Below are 23,511 nucleotides of genomic sequence, written 5' to 3' on the forward strand. Positions count from 1 at the left end.
TTATGTTAATTGCGTAAAACGGGTTGAAATAATCCTACAAAAAAATATTTCTCCATAAAAAGTTGAGATATATTTAGTAGTTTACCATTATAAAAGTTACTTTGATTCACATTACATTTCCAGGTACTTATTTTGTACAAAATCAATAACTACAATACGTGATCTTTTCTTTATACCGATATTCATAAATTGACAAATATCTTGAAATGGATCGTGCCGTATTTTTTACAAAATAAAACGTTCGAAAACTTGGACCTTTACTGACGTTATACTAGGTAAAAAATGATTTTAATTCAGAATGGTCTTATCGTCTAAATTTTCCGGAATCAAATTTTAGTTTATTTTAATAGAAGACATTAAATCTGAATCCGCTTGATCGATCATGAATCTTTAACAAATGTTGTAACAAAGGTAGACTATAAAACATTTCAAGATTTAACTTTTAGAACGTTACACAGATGACGCATCGACTGCTGTAAAAGAAGGATAATAATTTTCTCGTACGTATTTGTGTGTTCAATCAAGAATTTGCGTCTCTAATTTATCGGATCTAAACTATCAAAATGAGTTTCCTGACGAAAATGTTCGGAGGCAAGAAAGAGGAGAAAGGCCCGACAACGCATGAGGCGATACAAAAATTACGTGAAACTGAAGAGTTGTTGATCAAGAAACAGGAATTTCTGGAGAAGAAAATCGAGTTGGAAATCCAAACAGCTAGGAAACATGGCACCAAAAATAAAAGAGGTAACTTGCAATCAAAATCTGTTAGGTAATTATATCAATTAAATGACGGTAGTGCAAGGATTCTTTGTTGACATGACCTTGTATTTTATTTGAATTCATTATTATTTTGGTACTATAATCAATAATTGGGTACTATAATCATTTATAATACATATGTGCCATTAATAATGATGCAATTATGAATCACCATCATAAACATTTAACTGATTTGCAAGACCGAAGTGATCCCATAAGTGTTCCGTGAAAAATGTGTGAATCTTTTACCTTTCTCCTGAAGGAAGACGTCATATGCAAGTACTTACTGATTTAGAAAAGCCATACTTGGTGGAACAATGAAGAGTTGGGTGATGTTTAGTTATTGAACATATTTTATTTATACATAGCTGTATATATAGCTGTTTAAGCTACATGTTTCTCTAAACAATCTGTCCATGTTATCCCCCTAATGTTCAATGTCATTAAAAACCCATTTCAGCTGCAATTGCCGCGCTCAAGCGTAAGAAGCGCTATGAGAAGCAACTCACCCAGATTGATGGGACACTCACCCAGATTGAGGCGCAGCGTGAGGCGCTGGAGGGAGCGAACACCAATGCCCAGGTGCTCAACACGATGAAGGATGCTGCCAACGCAATGAAACTTGCTCACAAGGATATGTTAGTATCTTATTATCAAAGTCATATACTACTGAACTGTATAATCATGAGACACGTTTTACTATCATTTATTGTTAGCAACCTGTGTGCCTTGTTATTTGACTTTTGACTGACCAAAATGAAAGAATAGACACTTTACTTTATTCATCACTAGTGACCTGCCCCGGCTTCACATGAGTTACACAAAACCTTAACAAATTATACACCTAAACCTTCCTTAAGTATCACTGTATTGAAAGGTGAAAACTGCATGGAAACATTCAGGAGTTTATCGTGAACATACATACAGACAGACACGGCAGGACTTTGTTTTATAAGGTGTCAGTGATTTTCCCGTCTTTATTCAACCAATGTTTTGTTGAAATTTATTTTAAATTTCGTGCGGCCATGTTCAATCTACCATCACCCACACAGTTAACTGTACCATCGATGGATGTTATGCCTTTTGTAATAAGCTCCACCAATGTACAAGAGTGTTGCTGTTAGTATGGTCAAGAACATTGAGGTTATCTCTCACCTTAATCTCGTGAAAGTCTCGGTCATAGACTAGGAATCCTCTAGACCGAGTTTAGAGCAATTATTTCATGCAACCGATGATGCCAAAAATGCGGGGGTGCGCGGGACGAGGTGAGCGAAGTCCCGTGCCGTGATTGGTCCGTTCAAAGACACGGACGTCACACAAAGACACTTTCGACTCGAACATGGAGTAAAATTACCGTATGCGTGGCAGAGGGGGTAGCGCGACTATGCTCAGTCTGGAGGATGTTTTGTCTGTGGTCTCGGTACATTACATTGTACATATTCTAAATGATATTTTGTCGCCTGCAGCGACGTGGACAAGGTGCACGACATCATGGACGACATCGCGGAGCAGCACGACATCTCGCGCGAGATCACCGACGCCATCAGCAACAACGTCGCCTTCCCCAACGACGTCGACGAGGACGAACTCGAGAAGGAGCTGGAAGAGCTTGAACAGGTAACTTGTCCAAACACGTGGACATCTAAAGTGTCATTCTATGGAACTTGCTAACTATGTAAACAAACAGCCATATTGAAACTGTCAAAAATGATGAATTTACTAGGGACTTTTGTTTACATAGTTAGCAAGTTCCATAGAATGACACTTTACATTGAACTAATGATGCAGTCTTCACATTGGTTGGGCATCCACACTCCGCTCTGGTGTGCTAGCAGTGCCTCGCCGTACACTTGTATAGTGGTGTCTCGCTGACACACCAGAGTGATGTGATAACCGTGTAACTTTTAAGGTGCAATCGCCATAAGCAAGGTTGCCAGGCAACTGACTTTGTTTACATGCTGCAGACCGCTTTAGGCAATCCAGTGTGATTGAGCCATTATAAGCTAATCGAAATTGAGTTTCAAAAATGACAATTTAACTTTCTGTGATAGTAGGAGACTAGAGAAATCCCTTGAATGGATCAATCAACCCGATGATGATCCCTTGTTCTCATCCACACAAGTTGTCGTACTGACACGTAGACATACATACTGGCGTCGCATCTAATCACGTTGTTGAACCAGTGGCGAATTTGCCCTAAGGCGCAGTAGGCCCGGGCCTAGGGCGGCAAGATATTTAGGGGCGGCAAATTGTGACAAAAAATTCGCTGATGGTAACAAGAAATAACTCAAAATGTAGTCAATATTATGGGTGCCTTGAAAGGGGCGGCTACAGGGCCTGGGGCCTAGGGCGGCAAAGACTGCAAATCCGCCATTGTGTTGAACTCTTTATGCTGCTGGCTGCAAATTATTTAGTTGACAATTATTTGAACACATTACGACGATTCCTTACCGCCAATTATTATGCAACTTATTTATTTCCCTTCCGCAATAATCGAGTCTTTCTACTTCATTATTTCCTGTATGCGACCATATTGTGCCACTAAATGATTCCCTGTCTTATTATGTTCGCAGGAGGATCTCGACAAGGAGATGCTGGGCATCAATGTGCCCACAGACACACTGCCGGACGTGCCCAGCGCCGAGCTCGTCCACGACAAGCCCAAGCCCAGCAGGTCCAAGCAGACTGGTCAGTACTAAATAGCAACACACTTAACCCCCCCCCCCCACACACGATATCGCTTTGGCAGAAAAGTTATCTTTGAATTCATACTATGGACGCGATACACCTATGTCTATGTGTATAGATATGAATTGCATTACAATCAAATATCTGGGACTTTGCTACAAGGGCTTGTGCACGAATCACGCGAGGTTTGATAGGGGGAGAGGGGGTCACGAAAAAATCACGTTGTGGTTGGGGGAGGGTTATATAAAAAAAGTAGCCGAAAACACCTCGCGTGATTTGTGCACAACCCCCAAGTGTAGCCAATAACAGGGGAAGAACCATATGTAGCGAAAAGCGCCTACGAACAGAAAACCCGCCTAGCGGGTCGCTGGCAGTTTCTCGAGTTTATTTGCGCTTATTGACATATTTAACACCAAGCTGCAAGGCGCACCAGTGAGTGGCATAGTGTATTTTATACTAAAAGTATAACTATTTAATTAGTTAGTGCGCGTTGTAGTATACAGATCCTTATGAGAGACGGCACATCGCTTGCGTGACGTGTGTGTGTGTGCGGCTCCAATATTTTAGCCCACGCGCACGTGCACGTCACGTATACGCAACCGGTGTGCTCAGGCCTTTAGCGGTCTTTGGTTTAAATCTTATGTTAAATTAGTGTGGGAATATCGATGCCAATGTGGTGGTGATCCAATTATCTTCAAACTTTTCTTCAGCAATCGAATGCTGTTAAAATACTTTTTGATGGAAAAATAGGAATTTATTTAGCTTTATACATTATGGCATTTATTTTGTCACTCTAGGATTTACACATTTAAACGTAAACGTCGTTTTCTCTTTACTTAATAAAAATGTATTTGCTCGATGGTGGCTAATAAATAATGTTTATATCTATTTCAGAGGACGACGAGGAATTCGCAAAGCTGCAGTCCTGGGCTACGTAGACTGATCGAGGGTCAGATACTTGTACGTTGTGATATTTTGACGGTAGCGAGTCGAGTGAAGGTTTAGTTTTGCACAATTAAGCTCAAACAGAAGTGAAGTGTTAACCAAAAGTGTATTGAACAGACAGAGTTTAAAATTCCCCATCAAGTGCGAGTTCGTTTAATTCGCGCAACACTTTTCAGTTATCTCATGCAACTATAAACACGAAAGGTTTTGACCAGAAATACACTAAAGATACCGTTCTAATTCAGACTGTCACCAGGATTATACTGCTGCAGTATTGCAGCGCGACATTACTACCGCAATGCCGAAATCGATGTTGTTGCCTGGATTTTAGACATGTATTTTTGAACTGAATACGCTTATGCCGCGCAGGTCCGCACACTGATTGATTCCCGCCTTAGGATGCGCCGAATGCCACGTCAAAATGTCACCGAGAATCTTCGCCTAACATTAAAGCTAGGGTAGACAACTTTATATCTGTGTTTCACAAACGTATGGCTGGCACCACAGCCAGCGTCAGCATGGAGCGAATTTGCTAGCATTTTTTTTGGCTCAGGCATGTGAGGCATGAAGGTTGATTGTGTGATCGGTGACTATAATATATCTACAGGGAAATTGCACATTTTATCAAAAGTAAGCCTTCACTCGAACATGTGAATATAAATATGTATGAAACAATCGTTCGGCTTTATGTAATGCGGTTAAATGTAATCTGCCTTATATATTTACTAACTGAATTTTGTACTATATGTCTGTTATTTCAAATCTAGCAAATGTACTGTTCACGCTTTATGCATTGTGTTTCCTGAGAAATACATCATAATACCTAATTCATGTTTAGTATAGTACAAAATATCAGTGTTTAGTCCAAATATTGATAGGAACCGATGGATATGGGTAGGCAAGATGTCTGTAATATAATTTATATTTATTTGCTGTTTTTGTAATCAATATGTTGAAGAAAACTATTTTTATATTAATTTTAATTCGTTAGGTTTCGAAGATGTTTGCACTAGATAAGAAAATTTGCTACTAAACGCTTGAACTCGAATCATCGCTAAATGTCATACTCATATCATATCACTTTATTTGGTTTATGTACCTACCTAAATCTTATGGGTACTTACACTTTGGCATAATAGTGCTTTTTTATAAGAGGCGTAGCGAGAAATTTTATATCAGCGGTGATGAAATAGTAGGTTGTTATTAGTGTTATATCGCTAAGAATATGAAATTACGACTCGATCGTCGCCTAGCCTAGCCTCAGTGGCGAAAAAGAACTAGAAACAAGTGCTCTGAATCCATTTCAACGAAAGTTGTCATAAAAAGCGTTGACCTTACCCCATTTCGGCACCGGAGTTGGTTAAAATAAGTAGTAAATATTAGTACATAACATTTTTTTCTCATTCGAACTAACGTCAATAAATGTAACCTAGGATTACTGCCTACATGTATGTACTAGAAGGAAGCGTATGTTTTTTAAGCTCTAATTTTACCTTGTTTATAATTCAATACATTTTACCTAAAGATAATCAGTGTTTTATTTCTTTATACAAATTAGCTATTTCCCAGGAGGTTATGAACCAAATTAACCAAGTATGAGTCAAATAGTATAAATAAACAAAGATTTTAAAACCAAAGTAGTTACTCCTGTAAACCAGCCATTCCCAAAGTGTGTTCCGCAGAACTCTAGGGTTCCGCAAAGCCTCTGTTGGGGTTCCGCGAAAATACTTGAAATACAGTGGATTTCATTTATTACGACCTTGGTTGTAGCGACCATTCGGCTATAGCGACGTAATATCCAAGTCCCATGAATTTAAAGCATATTTTAGTACAAGATTCATGTGGATATAGCAACTTCGGGTGTAGCGCCGAATTCGGGTTTAGCGACGGTTTTTAATGAACCATTTGTAACAAGTTCTTAGAAATCCCATGCAGATATTGCGACCGGAGTCGGTCGTCAAAGGACAATAGAGCTTTACTTTCTTATCTTTTGTTTACATCGACAGATGGTTAGCAAATGTGGTGACCTTTTGTTTATCGGTAGATATTAACTATTTAGATTCACTCGTTCGAAACGTACAGACAGCAACACTCCTAACTGTATATCGGTGGACCTTATTACAAAAGGCATAAGGTCCACGGATGCACAGTTAACAGTGTGAACGATGGTACTAACGTTTGGGATTTAAATCTATACAATATGTCTTTATCTTTTTACCTTTGCCTATAACGACTTCCGGATATAACGACGAAATTTCGGTGGTCCCTTCATCGTCGTTATATCCGAAATCCACTGTAATAAGAAAAAAAACAATAGGTATATCTGGTCGACAGTCGACAGTGACGAACGAAAATATTTAGTTTGGGGTTCCGTCAAATATTTCGCTTTCCAAAAGGGTTCCGTCACCAATAAAGTTTGAGAACCGCTGCTGTAAACAAAAGCTAAGTGCTTGTTTTGCATAACACTAAATAGAAAAGTATGGGTTCAATCATAAAATTAGTCTTAATCTAGGTGTTTCCGAAGAGAGACGCGAAACTAAAAACTATGTAGAAAATGCTAAAAAATTTCGCACACGAATGGATACATTTTTGCCGGAATGTGCGCTCTTACCGCTCGTAGTTCCCCGATCGTGAATTTCGCTCAATAACTACTCAGTAAATTAACCTTACCTAAGGCAATAACTACACCACAAGGCGATTTAAAAGTAAATAGACGAACGAACGTCCACGGTATGCCTTTAGGTTTACCGTAGGTACAACGTACTACCGATTTATTTGTTCGATGGTTGTATCTGTTACTGAATAACCGGCCTGGTTATACTTTTTTTTAACGATTACGAATATACGGTTATATTGTATAGAATATAATTATAACTTTGTCTATAACTCAATTAAAGGCCGAGCCACACCGGCTTGCGTGTGCGTGACGTGCGCGTGTGCGTGCGCTAAAATGTTGGAGCCGCACACGCACACGTCACGCAAGCGGTGTGCCGTCTCTCATAAGGATGTGTATACTACAACGCCGCACTACGCGCACGTGCACGTCACGCACACGCAGCCGGTGTGCACAGGCCTTAAGTAGTTAGTAGGTAGGTATACTACAAAGTTGAATTGGTTGAAATAATGACAAGGTTCTAAGTAGGTCAATATTTTATGGACCTATTAGGTACTTGGTATAAATGTTATAAATCATTGTAACATTCTGCGACATAGAATCCTGGTTGTAATATTATTCATTGTGTCCTAATTAAATAGCGCCATGCACTACCGATTATACAATAATTACAACAGAAGGTGTAAGTACCTACTATAAATCTTGTAGGTACACTTTGCCATGCAGGCGGCGCCGTCATTTGTGAGTTGAATTTTGATAATTGTAGTGACACTTTCGCTAGACGGTGTATTCTGGATCGAGAGAGCGTTTGAATTGTTCATTTCTTTAAAGTTTCAGTGCCGTTCCAAGTTGTAAATATATAGGGTACAGTAGGTATATAGGGTAAACTACCCAATGATTGGCCGTTTAAAATACCAGGTAATTGATGGAATGAGACTGTTGTTGCCTTAAAATAAGGTTGATAACGTATACCTAATAGTCCATAACAAATATTTAAACGTGCCTAAGTAAGTACCTATTCTCCAAATCAATTTATTGACCCAAAAAAAAACATACCTAATAATAACAACATGACAGGATGGAAATTGTATAACAAATCCATTTATACCCAAATTTCAATTGCTTAGCGTAAAAAAATTTATATAATTATACTTGGATTTTCTGCACACCTTTTAGAACAACAATGACCCTTATCAGAGAATGAGAAATGAAAAAGTTATAAGCTATCAGTTCAACTTCGCCTAGGTACATTGTTTGCGTAAAACGTGTTACTTCAGTCCATTCAATTCACTGCATAAGACATTGTCGTATTAACCGAATCGAAATCAGAATAGGGCCGTATGGGAACGTAATAAGATGTTGTGGCCAATATTTAAATACTAGCGTCCGTCATTGCTGACCATTTGATAGGATACTCCGAAGGGAATCATACGCCATGAAGCTACTTGTTTTGGTAAGTCCAATTACTTACCTATTATTTTTATGATAGCTATCTATCTTCCTTAAAATAAACGTTTTCACACGACGCCAATAATCAAGAAAATTCACAAAGCCACGATATTAAATGAGCTATTAAAGTAATATGGGCATATTTCAATTAACTTGATTATGAATGTTTTTTTTTTTACATTAAGATAATGCCAATGGTGGATTGGCTTTAATTTTAGTTGATTGTTTCGGTAATGGTGACTTTGATTAATTGTTTGAGTTAAATATACCTATGTCAAAGGATATGATTACTTACATTGCCATAGGCATTGAAATACATTGATAGATTTTTGATGTAGTGACCTACTTTATACTTCGAGTTCTTAATATTATAATTCCCTTTCTTTCCAGATATCTCTCTTTACCATATTCCGCTACTCCACAGCAACAATAGACATCGCAGAACTAACAAAAACGGCCAAAGAAAATTTGAACACCGCAAAAGAAAATTTGCAAGCCTTGCACAAGACGGCAGCTTCAGAACTCTCTAAAATTGTGATGGGGATAAACCTAGAAAACGCAAAAAAGGTGGATATATTTAACGTTATACCGAAGGTTACTTCAAAGGTTACTAAATTGAAAAATTTGCTATCAGGAGAAAGCAAAAAGCCCAAAAAGGAAGCACTGATTCTAGATCCGTATCAGGCTGAGAGGTTAAGCCACTACTTTGATCACAGTCACAGTAAACACCGCATCATCATTTATCATCATCATAATCAGTGGCGGATTTCCCATAAGGCACAGTAGGCCCGGGCCTAGGGCGGCGAGATATTAGGGGCGGCAAATTGTGACAAAAAATTCGCTGATGATAACAAAAAATAACTCAAAATTAGGCTAGGCAACGAATTCTCATAAATAGGTACCTAATAGAGGGAAATGCTTGAAACACAATTTTTGACTTTGTACCTAACTTTATTTGGACTATCTAGGAGGTGAACATATCAAAAGTCCCCGGCCGTAGCCCTTGAGCCGGGGGAAGAGAGAGGTTTGAAGCTCACATTTTTCAGTTTTTCGCTTATATCTCGGAAACTATGCGTTCTAACGACATGATCAATTGATTATTATACAAAATGAAAGTTGGCTAAATTTGCTACAAGCTACAATTTTTACGATATCTGGAGGGCCCCCTCCACACTTGTGCGCGAATCGCGGCGCGAAGCCGCGAACGCGAGTGTGGCGTCGATTTCGCATATTGTTGACGCCTTCGCGCCTTGTTCCCCATTTATAGGGTTCCTTACCTCAAAAGGAAAAAACGGAACCCTTATACTCGTGCGTCTGGCTGTCCGTCTGTCACAGCCTATTTTCTCCGAAACTGCTGGACAACAATTAAGTTGAAATTTGGCACACATATGTAAGTTTGTGACCCAAAGATGGACGTGTAACGTAAATACGAGTAAATGACTTTTAAATATGGAGGCCATTTTTGGGTGGTAAATGAGAAAATTTAAAAATAAAGTTTTTCAAACTATATCGTGTTACATATCAAATCAAAGAGCTCATTGTAAGAATCTCAAATATTTTTTTTTATAATTTTAGGATAAATAGTTTAGCAGTTCTTCAAGAAAATAGGCAAAAAAAATAATGTTTTTCTTATATTTCTTTTTTAGATTTTTTGAATGTTTTTGTAGGTACATAAAAAGTCAGTGTTATTGGTAAAACTGTCACTTAAATAAAATGAATAAATATTTGCTTATTTTTTTCGTAAAACCTATGTTCCTAATATGATCATGTCACAAGGACGTATAATTTCTGGGATATAATAAATGTAGTCAATATGATGGGTGCTGATGCTGAGAAAGGGGCGGCTACAAGGCTTGGGGCCTAGGGCGGCAAAGACTGCAAATCCGCCACTGATCATAATTAGGGAGAACTGGCCAACAACTTATATTTATTTGTTACCAAAACAAATCTGATCTATTTGTTATGGCTCCTCTACACGATGGGCCAACGCCGGCCACTTCAAGGGACGCATTTATGCGTTAGAGGGAGCAAGTGATATTGCTATCTCATTCTACCGCATGGCGGTGTCCCTTGGAGTGGCCGGCGCTGGCCCATCGTGTAGAGGAGCCATTACGTATTGTAACAAGGGTCAGTTGCACCAAACCGTTTGTCACAGTTAAAACCTTCGCTAAACTTAATTTTAGACTTAGAGGGTAAGCAGTAATGGGAATATTCTTAGTTCATGGTTTTTCAGTGATGTTGACTAGCCGTTAATTGTGGTTGGTGCAACCGGCCTTAAATAAGTAATACGTAGATATAGGAAAAACTTAGGTAAAATCCCTCTTGTATGACATAGTGGTGTACAGTTTACCAAAACACATAGGTATTTAAACTTACCTACATTACGTGACACGGACAATATAATTTGTGTCTACACTTACTTCATGAAAATTTAATTATATGTGGACAGGATTATAACGAATCTTAAGCTAAGTAGGTAAGTATAAGTGCCTGTATAAATGAGTCTGTAAAGCTTATACATATTATACCTATTACAAATATGGAATGGCGATCCAAATACTTCACCACTTTATATACTTCCAAGAAGGGCTTCTAGCAAAGTTTCTTCTAGCAAACTATTATAGGGCCTAGACATACGTCCTACAATTTACCAGTAAATGAAGACTGTCAAAATCTATTTATAGCTTATATATTTTTTACACTTTTGTAATAAAATATTGAAGAACCGACATTGTTTCATTTCTGTAATTATGCATTTCAGGATTATAGATAGGCTATTTAGCGACTCCTTTTAATTATCGTTTGTTATAATAAATATAGGTCTAAGTATAGATATAGGTCTAGGCCGTAAGCATGATGGCAAATAAGACAACAAAGTTAACATTAATATAGGTATAAGTTTAATACAATATGCGAAATCAATTTTTTTCCACTAAAAGTTACTTTCCTATATTCAATTCACTCAACAACTTGTCAAACACGTCATCAGCGTCATTATTCTTGTTGGGCATAAAATCGTCCATCAGCCCATTTTGAAACTCACCGAAATCATTGTCGGCCAACCCGAGTTCCGTCAAAAGAGTCAAATTGTCAGTCTTATCGCAGTCAGATTTGTCGAAGTTGTCGTTTTTGGTGAAGTTGTTGGTGTCAAAATTGAAGTCGGTGTCAATAGACAGCAGATGTTGGGAGGAATCTGTTGAGTCCTTGTCTTTAGTCTGTCTTCTGTTGGACACGGGGACATCTTTCTCTTCATTTATGTCGTGATATTCTTGAATTTCTTTTGCATATTCGATATCGTCTTCTTCTTGGCTATCCTTAAAAAAACAATGATGATGTTATATATTTCACAATGCTTAATATAAATAAACATTCAGATGAAAGAACGGAAAAGAGAGGATCATCTCCGGTTAAATATGGCAGGAGTTTAATAAGTAGGTACGAGTGTAACTACGTGATGCTTGCTACGTGCGTGGGCGTGGGCTTTTAACTGCCTAAAAGGTACTGAGTTGGGAAAAGAAATTCTGACTAAAACATGTGATAATTCGATAAAAAAAACGGACACCAATGGCAAAATAAGGGCATAATTAATTTTGTTACAGAGGCTAAGCACAATAACGTGCTGCAATGTCGCACTCGCACTCGCACGTCGCTCTACATGTCATAACTTAACCCTCTCTCTTGCACAAAAATGTGCATTAAGCGTTCTTCCGTGACAAAGTTGTGTTATTATTGCTGGCGTCTAGCTCATACTTACTTGGATAAACTGTGTTGTGGACTTGTACTGGAAGGCGTTTTGCGATAAGTCCACCTCTACCGGGAATAAAGTCGCATTTTCTTTCAAGTGGTCCACAGTTTCACTGAAAAAAAAAGTTGGTTAGTTAATGAGATTTATGTGTTAGCATTAGCCTGTCCTGCCCATTATTAGTTTGATCTTGATAGCTTAGTGGATTTTCCTACAAACCGGGGTAAATTTGTAAAAAAAAATGTGACGGTAAAGATCTCAATAGATTTTTGACAACACTTGATAGTTGTAGTTGAGCGGTGTTTTACTAAATGTACCCTACTTATCAATGAACTGACAGCCGGTAACACTTACTTGTGATAAACGGCTAAACCCTGAATAAATCGTCGCAACTGGAAGGCCACGTCCTGCGTTTTCTTGTTGTCCAATAATTCTAACTTTACCAGAACGTCAGAGCGCAGCCGCGCAAATCGCGCCCTGGCATCTTGGCGGCACCTTAAGATTAACCTGAAACAATGCTTTGTAAGAAGTTTGCTGCAATCTTGTTTTAAAATGCTATTTAAAATGTTGAATCCTAATCTAAATAGAAAAGTGTCGACGAAACGTAACCATCGTCGTAGACTTGGATTGGTCTTGGTTCAACATAAAATTGAACGTGATAGAGCCGTAATTAATTCAACTGAAAAGATGATGTTTAGCAGTCGACATCTTTTGACATTTGATGATCACTTGCCTGTATTCGTAGTTGCCAGTCTCCACTCTGTACAAGGGCTCCTGCAGCGCGTTGTATCCGTACTCTTCATCATCCATTTCCTTCACCTTGAGGCAATACGAGAGGTACTCGAACTTCGTGTCCGCGTACTTTCGGATCGTCAGCTTTGTGTCTGGAATGGCTTTTGTCAGGTACGTGCCCATGTCTGCTAGAATCTGGAAATGGAAATTCTTCAATACTCAGCTAGTATGTTAGTCTACCGGAATAATCGCCGCTCATCTTTGTTCTCTGATGGACTTTTGACATTCTTTTTGGTAGACATTTTTTGTGTATCTAAGATAAGATAACTGTACCGTCTTACCATAAGGGCTCGCGGGGCCCGTGCCCAGACCCCCATCCTCAAGGAGCCCCGACGGACACACAGTAACGGTATATTTGATTACCAAATAATTCTAATTCGCTTTCTTTACTTTTCAATAGGGCTCCTAATTCTTATGTGCTCCAGCATATTTTAAGACGGCCTTGTATACCCTTGCTTTTCCCAAATAGTTGAATAGAAAGAAAAGCATTCTAGAAATGTTAAAGTCAAACGCTAATTAATTGTCTCCTTAATGAAGAACCTACGGAGGCACGTAATCCTGAGTTTTGGCTCCAAAGCCCGAGGACATTATGTTCTACGTGGATGACTTGTACTTTTATGTGGAATTATGTACGTTTGATGCATTCCTACAGAATTCTAGATGTTTATATATGATATTCTCACCGGTTTCAAAGCCTTAAGCATCTTAATACCATCCCGTTCCAGCAGGCGGTGGTACTGGCCGAACTTGGAGAAGGCCTCCGAGGCGCGCGCCTGCGGCTCCCGCACGCCGATGCCGGAGAATATGTCGCCTAGCGACTTGTACGTTTGCAGGAGGTCGAAGTAGGCCTTCAGCATTCTGGGGATTAGAAAGTTGGATGTCTAAATTCTGATAGTATTTTTTTTATAAGTGTGGTTAAGTTATAGGTATTAAATCAAAAATACCAGCCCAGACGACCCGGGACAGACAGTCCTGGCGAAAAATTACTTTAGGAGAGCCGACCCCAAATGTTGGGATTAAGGCTAGGAAGAAGAAGAAGAATCTAGAGAGAGTAAAATTATAAGTACATAGTAAAATTTTCCAAAAGTTTGCTATAACATACTGAATTAATTTTTAATGACATTGTATACAAAGCCAGATAAGTAACAATGAGTCATTTAACTTCAAAAGTTTACCCAAAGAGGAGTCTGAGGGACACTTTTGGCTACTACTATAGCTGGTCAAGCAAATCTTAATTGTCAGTTAGAAAAAGGCGCGAAATTAAAATTTTCTATAAGATGATATCCCTGAAAGCGTGAAAAGAAGCTTCACTCTGACGCCAAGAATTCGTATTCGTCGTCACAAGCATATCTACTGTTGTTAAATTGCCCGTGTTGGTACCTTTTCGCATGTTCGACGAGTCTCTTATAGGTGGTCTCCGTTTCTCTCAGCTCGTTGAGCTTGGCGACCAGAGTGTCGTTGCACAGTATGGCGCGCGACAGGCCGAGCGCGTCCGCCGCGCCCGAAGACATGTTCTCAACGAGCCGGTGCTTCATCTTCTTCATTATTATGTCTAAACTCTTTCCTTGGCGAGGATCAGCGTGGAGTTTGTTGTAGTTTATTGTTACTTCATCCTGTAAACAACATCAACCATTAGGTACTTATATCAGAAGTAACAAATATTTCGAGGCCTTCTTTAACTATGCCTGTTTTTACAGAGTGCCGCACGCTTTACTGTACATTGTGAGGTATTTCTAAATGACAATTTTGATCCTTAATGAGGCTGCTGATGCGTTTTTTGCTCTACCTCAGGAAGGCACGTTTATTCATCTCAATCTTCCGCATCAACCGTTGGTCAAATGCTTTTCCGCAGCTTGGTATGCATAAGTACATACTTAGTAAATAATAACTACCTATCTATAAAAAAAACTTGTAGAATACATACATATTAACATTATTTTGGTGGCAATCGTTTTCTTAAACTCATTGCTCTCTGTCATCGACTAGGCACATTGTATAAAATGATTGTGATACAATCGGTAACCGGTCGCAATAAGTTTCAGGACAGTTTTCAAAATAGGTAGGTATAATTACATAACGAAGAAATAGGTACCCAAACTCAGTAAGTTTGGGTACCTATTTCTTACCTGGTACCTCTACCAGGTACGAAAAGTAAAACACGAATATAAAAAGCTTTATCGTATATAATGACATTAGTTATTCATTAAAATGTTGATGTTTTCTGTCCTGGCCATGACTGACGTTGAAGTGTCGATTTTTGGCTCGATTCTATTTAATACTTATTTCACAAAGTCATAAAAGCCTGACGCAAACCTCGGAGGTCCGTAACCGCGGCTGTATCGCATACCTTAGCGGCTTGTATCATCTTGGCGACCTCCACCTTGGTCTTGCCCTTCACGGTCTGCCCGTTCACGCCCACCAGCTCGTCGCCGCTCTGCAGCGTGCCGTCTCTCGATGCCGGGGTGTTGTCGAAGATCTGACAGTTTAAAACAATTATTCTGGGGTATAACAATAGAAAAGTTTTTTGAACGTTCTGATACCTATTTACTAGATATGGAATAGTAAAGATATGTGACGTTCCATGGTAAAAGGTACCTTATGGCGGCTGGCGCTTACGCTATTATTAACGCCGCTCCAATATTCAGCCGGGGCAATGGTACCTTTTGTCGTGGAACGTCACATATCTTTACTATTTCATATGTAGTGAATCTCTAATTCATTCCCCTGAATCGCGCCGACGGTCTTAAATTCGTTATATTCATTTAATTGTTTAGGTAGGTACCGTAAGGTAGAAGTACTAGTGCTCGACGCTGCACTAGTATTCGACATGGGCACTTTATGTCAAAGTAATGTAGGTTAAATTTGAACGGCGAAGATTTTTCTGTACTCAAATTTAATCCTTGTCACTTCTACTTCAACCTTACCTCGTGCTATAGGTACATATATAAATAAAAATTTAACGTTTTTTTTTTGAGTTCCTTATTTTATTAGTACCTAATAAAAAATGCAACGTATATACCTAGGTATTTCATTTCTCATCGATAAATCGTGCTATGAGGAAGACTACTTACCTCTTAATTCGCGTGCAGTTCAATGTACGCTACCAACAGTACCAACTATGCGCCGTTCCCACTGACAGGGAAGGCATCTAGATTGCAATCATGGCACAGTTTTTTTTTGGATTATGATATAACTTTTCATAGGTACTTTGTATCCAGCCGTTCTCTACTACTCTACTATGACATACTTTTTAATTTGATATTTCAATTGTTCAAGCAAACTTCCATCTCTTTCTAACTAAAGAGTGCTGGATGTTTACTAACAAGCATCACTACACCTTATAAAACAAAGTCCCCCGCCGCGTCTGTCTGTGTGTTTGTATGTTCGCAATAAATTCGAAAACTGCTGAACGGATTTTCATGCGGTTTTCACCTGTTATTAGATTATATACAGTGATTCCTGATGAGGAAGAGTATCTAACTTACATTTTTAGGGTTCCGTACCCAAAAGGTAAAACGGGACCCTATTACTAAGACTTCGCTGTCCGTCCGTCCGTCCGTCCGTCCGTCTGTCTGTCACCAGGCTGTATCTCACGAACCGTGATTGCTAGACAGTTGAAATTTTCACAGATGATGTATTTCTGTTACAAATACTAAAAACAGAATAAAATAAAGATTTAAATGGGGCTCCTATACAACAAACGTGATTTTTGACCAAAGTTAAGCAACGTCGGGCGTGGTCAGTACTTGGATGGGTGACCGTTTTTTTTTGCATTTTTTTCCGTTTTTTTTTTCATTATGGTACGGAACCCTTCGTGCGCGAGTCCGACTCGCACTTGCCCGGTTTTAAGATACCCAAGTTGGATATTGTAAACCACTTGAAATGTTCAGTCTCAAAAGCAATTATCATCATCTAAGCCGAAAAACGTCTACTGCTGGACTAAGGCCTAAGGCTAAGGCTGTTTATAATAATACCTAATAACGAAACGAACCTGCACGATGTAAAGGCACGGGCACAACGGTGCTCCCCCTCCGATGCTGATGCCTATCAGGTTCTTTTCGTCCTTGGCTAGTGAGACGCTGCCTGACGTCACCGTCATGCCCCTGAAATATCATTTATAATTGAATACTAAAGTTTGTCAAAGGACTGTCTCATTTAAATAATTTTTGAATTCTGGCCGAAAGGTGTCGAGTTTCGGAGGTTCCGGGGCAAACTGCCGAATTCGACACAAGAGCAGCCGATGCAACGGAGCCACGCCGTTTTGTCGAAAAAATAGTGTTTAGTTTTAAGTTTATAATAAATACATATGTATGTTAGTCTGTAAGGTATTTGTAATATGGGCCTTATTGCCTGAATTAAATTTCTAAATGAAATAAGATAGACAAACAATATTTATTATTGTAACTCTAATAATTCGTGTTGTCGTGTACAAACATTACTGGTCATCGAAAAAACAAGCGACTAAATGTTAGAACTGAATCTCAACCCTAGGTTGTAAAGTATGTACATATTATTATCTTTGAAACATGTATATATCTAGGTATGCGATGCATACTAATTATGATGATAGGTATGGTTACATACTAATTAGAAAATTTATGTATATTCTAAAGAATTTACACTCTAAATGTGGTCTACGAAAATTTCGCAAATCTAAATGATACAGTGTGCAACATCTAAGTAAAAAGGTCCGCACGTTTGGTAATTCCCGTAACGAGCAAATGTTGCCCTCTTCTGACCCTAGCGTAAGTAAGCATGTGCCAACTCATCAAGGAGACACCTAACTATTTGGTACTTCGCTTTCACAAAGGTAGAAAATTACACTTGACATTATATACACTTAAACGCCAACCCTGCTGTTATTTATTATGTTATGACATAGATGCATCAAGGTGGTTTGTTTACAGTTTGGGCTAGTAGCGCCCCCTACGCAGAATTTACGTAATATTCCCTATTGATCCCGCTATCTAGTGTAACATTTCTGATTTGATATTCTCTTTCACATTGGGTATTCAGCAGTGGCGGCGCGTCTAGATTGTTTGTAGGCAAGCCGTAGCTGAGTTGCCCTTCCTTTTCTTCATAAGTTTAAAGAAAATAGCCCAAGAGCCTGAATATCAGACAAGCCGATGGGAATCGAGTTCTATGGATGCTCCGCCACTGGTATTCAGATGATTAGTTCATAAAATTGCTACATATTAGAAAAAAACACTAAATGGACGAGATGGATGGTAGGTAATAAAAAACTGTGTATATTTACTTAAAGCGTATATTTTTATAAACACTAGCTCTAGCGCTACATTTGGTCTAACTGCTAGTTCATCTTCTAGCTAATACAACGCACTCATAACAAACCAGAATTACTTAATTCTAATGCTACGTAGACGTATGCTACGGATTTGTACACTTTGTACAATGATTATAAGAAGTCACAGCCGTACGATACCGATCTGCCAGTGCCAAAAGTGACATTTCTCCAGCCAAGCGTCACTTGTGACACTGAAAAATCGATATCGTACCGCTGTGACTTCTTATCAGCATTGTTCGAATCGGGCCGGTGTAGGCATCTTCGTCACGAAAGTGGCTACTTTAGTTAGCATGACGGCACGGCCACGACATTACGCGACTGGCGACGGCGGCATCGACAACCATAGGTGGGAACGAAAGGTCCGATCGCTGTGTCTCGCTCCAACCTATGATTATCGCTGCCGCCGTCGCAAGTCGCGCAATGTCGTGGTCGAACCGTAAGGGATTCTAGGGTCGGCTAGTGAAACTGGCGATCACACGGTGGCAGCTGACTTACAGCAGGTCTTGGTGGTGTATCATGTATCGCTCCCGCCGCAAGTCGTTGAATATGCATTCCGTGTCCTGATCTATTTCTTGGGCTTCTTTCAGCTGTCTGAATGTAATTTATAATTTATAATATTATTAACAAACAACAAACAAATAAATATGCATAAATGGTCCGTATAAAGTACCTGCGCCAAAGAAAGCCTGATTATTAAACATGCCTACTTTTAAAATTTCACCTTTTTACAAGCTTTTACGAGGGCTGCTACTTATGTATCCGGAATGGGCCACTTACTGGAACTGTATTAAATATATATATATAACATATAAAAATGGAACTCTTTGAAAGCAAAATACAGCTTGTTTCACATGTATATCAATTGGTTTTACATTGTAGAATTATTTTTTTAAATTCTTTGTTTCATCTTTAACGGATTTACTTGTGAAAATTTTCGTGCAGATGTTTTTTTTACGATGTTCGGAGTGGTTAAACTAAAAAATAGTGCATAGATCGACTTTTTTCGACTTTTGGGCAGTAAGTTCCATCGAAGGTCAAAGTTTTAGTGAATAAATTGTGGTCGTAGTATATTACGGTATTTACGGTAGGACGAATTAAAAAAAAAACGCTCAAAATCGGCTTTTATCCCACAAAATATAGATGCTGTGGACAAACTCATAATGCAAGATGGTCATAGTATATATCGCAAGATAGAGGCATCTCATGGCAATAGTATGACGAGCATTTGTACGATATTACATGAATATTTGGCTCAAAAAAAAAGAAAAACTCGCGAAAGAGCCGTTCTTGCGTACAAAATGCACGTCTTGTATACCAAGATCAGAATGGAAAAAGTGCTATGAAAAGTCGTTTCAACATTATGCAAAAGTGCATCATTCATCTTGGTGGACAAATAGAAAGGCAATAAAACTATTTATAACTATAGATATTTGTTATTTTTTGTGTTTCCGGATACATAAGTAGCAGCCCTCGTACTTAGTTTCACCTGACCGTTGTCTGTCTGTAATCAAATCTTGCAAGTTAAATTTGATCCACTTCCCGGTTTCCGATTGAGCTGAAATCTTGCAAGCGTGTATAAATCGGAAGACAATGCAATATTATGGTACCATCGAGCTGATCTGATGATGGAGACAGGAGGTGGCCATAGGAACTCAGTGATGAAACAACGCAACCTAAATGTGTTAGGGGTTTTTAGAATTGTCTCGACGAGTATTATTAGTTGTCTGTCGTAAGAAAAGTGCAGTCAGCGATAAAAGCTTGTACCAAAAATGAAATATTTGCCAAAAACTTATTATAAGTGTGAATGGGTTTAAATATTGCGTCCATGTTCGTTCGATAAAACTGCAAGTTCATATTAAAGACAAGAAAAATACGAAATAAAAATAAGGGAAGGCATTCATTGGAAAACAAACTGCAAACAATTGGATATTTTTATTTATTTATGACAGGGGAAGACCATGACGTCCATGACTAAACTAAATGGCGGGACAACCTAGATCTAGACACACATTGTGAAAAGTGGGGGGGACGCAGGATTGTGCGTTGGAATTGGATAAGACCAAATGGCGGGAACTTAATTAAGGTGTTCATTTATAGGTTCATACACGTTTTTAATTTGTCGTTATCACACTTGCTCGTGCACTTTTTGGTTGCTCGGGTGTTCACCTTATCTTGTCATTCCGACTTACAGTTAGGTCACCAGGCAGTAAAAGAGGTTTAAATTAAACGATATTATTCAATAATCATACGAAATTCCGGTCATACAGGTTACTTGTATTAGTTGATCATGGTAGTCCCAAATTTGGCGTTTATAATTATTTTGCAATAACTTGATTTCATGGGAAATAATCTTGATAGGCCTTGTTTTCGGGGTCTGCCGTTAAAATGTAGCATGTGGTATAATTAAATGGAATTTGTTTATAAATGGTGGAGGTATACCTACTTAGTTCCGAACTTATCTTAATTATTTTAATCGAGTTAACGAATTCAGAGTATTTATTATTGGTAATGATTAGAGTACAGAGATAACTGACCCCCCTGCATAGAAACTTCACAGAAACATAGAGTATATACATAGAATATTCAGTTCGCACAATTGCTTTGGAATTTCGGACACAGTCTACTATGTACATTGACGTCAACAGAAAGTTTCAGAATTGTGCGAACACTATTGTACCTATCTTAAGATGGCACTATCAGAACTAGCTATGGTAGTAGGGTTTATGTAGAAATAGAAGTAAACTGAAGCTAGGTCATAGATTCCATTAGGATTTTGTGCAGAAAAGCAGGTGGAAATGCAAATGCCATAAGTAAGAACATGACTTATTTCACCTCACCACGGATCAAGATGAAAATAAAAAAAATTTTAAAGTACGCAAGCAGACCTGCTTCCACAAAAACCTTAGCACTAACAAAAAAATATTACAAACCCAATCTAAATTAAAACCAAGTATTAACTATATTAATCTTTCCAAATAATTTCTTAAAAGTCCATTCTGCAATTTAACGTGAAGAAACAACTTAAGATTACCATCAAATTACCTCTTGTACCTACTATAGAAAAGCAGCTTTGCACTCTGGCCGCGTAGCCAAGATGCCAATCGCTTACGCTCCGTAGCGATCGAAACGCAACTGTCACTGTCGCACTAATATGGAAGAGTGATAGAGAGACATAATGCTTTACGTTGTCGAAGCGATAGCGATTGTAACCTTGACTAGGCCGGCTGATTTCTAAGAATAAGGGAAGCCTATATTAAGGTGTGGGATGAAAATATTAATGTCTTGTTCTCCTTGTCAGCGGGCGAGTGACGAATAGTTGCCTTAACTAATAGATGTAAACTAATGGAACAGATACTTACTCTTTATCAGTATCCTGTGTAAGTTCTTCCAGTGTTGACTCTTGACTGACGTTGGCACTGAACGAAACATTTCATAAGTTTAAAACAAACCAATTAAGGTGTTTAATGTCTGATTTTCCGCATTCAATTTTCACCGTCAACTCACCTTTCTTCTATCGAAACCAAAAATTGCGAACGAGATTGTTTGGATCTCCCTGGTTGTGTAGATATGCTAAATTAAAATAAGTAATTAAATTTTTTATGTATGCCTAAAAATAAATAATGTTGTAGTGTAGATTTAAATATGTTTTAAAGGAAGTCTAATTCTTTCATATACAAGGTGGATTTTGGTAGAAGATGCAGTAATTCCAAGTTATGTCAATTTATTAATATCTTCTGAAATATTACGACTAAAATAAATATCCCTAAATATCCTTTGCTGATCATTGAATTCGCACAGAGATAAAATGCTAAAGTACCTAGTCAAATTGCGTAGAGCCACCTAATAATACAGTAAAATTATATATTTTGCGTTTGCGTCAAATCCGGTAGTTCTGATTTTTTGCAGGCTTGTTTATGATGTTGGCCCAATGAATAATCCAAGTTTGTGACCTCGAGCGCCGAACGCAACTTTGTCAAAAATCGAATAAACCGCAATTTTTATAGATTTGGGCGATTATAACCCTAAAGTACTAGTTTTTGATAGTAACTTCCTAGGGCGTTTTTAAAGTAGACTAAATTTGCTACAATAAGACACTAGAATTGTCTCTGTACATCTAATATTTTCCGAGATAAAGCCTTTCAAAATTTTATAATTTTACATCAGTTCTTAGCTATAATATAATATTTATATTCCATAAAAAGTGTATGAGTGCCTATTTTGAAAAAAAAAATGTGTTTTATTGAAAATAAATATTTTGTACAACGTGGCGGTGATGAATTCCATATAAATTACCTACCTAACCCTTATATTATAGCTAAGAACTGATGTAAAATTATAAAATTTTGAAAGGCTTTATCTCGGAAAATAGGGTCATTGTGCTAGTTTTCGTCCGGTGTCAGTTTCCGTCCACTTGACGAAATTTGAGTATAATACTTCATTGCTGCACAAATTTGGACTTATTGCACCCTTAATATGTAAACAATTTAACTATCCACATAAAAATTATATTTCGCAAGTAGCAAATTATAAATCAAATGTGTTATTTACCAATCCGTCAAGTGGACGGAAACTGACACCGGACGGAAAACTGACGCACCTATTAGATGTACAGAAACAATTCTAGTGTCTTATTGTAGCAAATTTAGTCTACTTTAAAAACGCCCTAGGAAGTTACTATCAAAAACTAGTACTTTAGGGTTATAATCACCCAAATCTAAAAAAAATTGCGGCTTATTCGATTTTTGACAAAGTTGCGTTTGGTGCTCGAGGTCACAAACTTGGATTATTCATTGGGCCAACATCATAAACAAGCCTGCAAAAAACCAGAACTACCGGATTTGACGCAAAATAACGAGGTTACAAAATTCGACAAAATTACTGGATTATAAGTACAAAGTAAGGAGATCTTGGCTTAATCATAATAATTTCGTTTAAATACAAGTAATTATTAATTTGCCAATTTTGCGACTATCTTACACCTATGTCATCCATTATTGTACCTAACCATTTCTTATTGGCATTTTGACTACGACAAAAGGCATACTTAAAAAAATCTACAATAGTAATAGAATTAAAGCATCCAATACCTATTATTAATTAGCTATTCACTAACAACCAATCATTACGAGTCCACATAATGATAATGACTTACTAGAAACTAGAAAATACTAGAAATTACACAGAACTATACTTTAAAGGATTAGTGAACTGTAATTT

General features: G+C 38.1%; 2 protein-coding genes across 3 annotated transcripts; one reads left to right on the top strand and one right to left on the bottom strand.

Moving 5' to 3' along the window:
* The first annotated feature begins 447 nt into the window (after positions 1-447).
* On the top strand, positions 448-9,055 carry LOC134676624 (charged multivesicular body protein 4b). Of its 2 annotated transcripts, XM_063535028.1 has the most exons (6): positions 448-744; positions 1,220-1,397; positions 2,226-2,376; positions 3,333-3,447; positions 4,342-4,407; positions 8,846-9,055. In XM_063535028.1, exons 1-5 carry the CDS (start codon positions 564-566, stop codon positions 4,383-4,385), a joined length of 669 nt encoding a protein of 222 aa, XP_063391098.1. In that variant the 5' UTR covers positions 448-563; the 3' UTR covers positions 4,386-4,407; positions 8,846-9,055. The 2 variants fall into 2 exon arrangements, with proteins under 2 accessions (XP_063391098.1, XP_063391093.1); XM_063535023.1 differs by lacking the exon at positions 8,846-9,055 and having other exon boundaries at positions 449-744; positions 4,342-5,921.
* A 2,277-nt stretch (positions 9,056-11,332) lies between these two features.
* On the bottom strand, positions 11,333-21,710 carry LOC134676103 (PRKCA-binding protein). Its single transcript, XM_063534387.1, has 10 exons — positions 21,654-21,710; positions 18,790-18,885; positions 16,981-17,092; positions 15,337-15,465; positions 14,370-14,602; positions 13,673-13,847; positions 12,931-13,124; positions 12,552-12,704; positions 12,210-12,312; positions 11,333-11,769 (listed from the first exon to the last, which is right to left on the bottom strand). Exons 2-10 carry the CDS (start codon positions 18,810-18,812, stop codon positions 11,395-11,397), a joined length of 1,497 nt encoding a protein of 498 aa, XP_063390457.1. The 5' UTR covers positions 18,813-18,885; positions 21,654-21,710; the 3' UTR covers positions 11,333-11,394.
* Positions 21,711-23,511: the final 1,801 nt, after the last annotated feature.

This window comes from Cydia fagiglandana, chromosome 2 (genome assembly GCF_963556715.1).
Source record: "Cydia fagiglandana chromosome 2, ilCydFagi1.1, whole genome shotgun sequence".
Classification (NCBI taxonomy): Eukaryota; Metazoa; Arthropoda; class Insecta; order Lepidoptera; family Tortricidae; genus Cydia; species Cydia fagiglandana.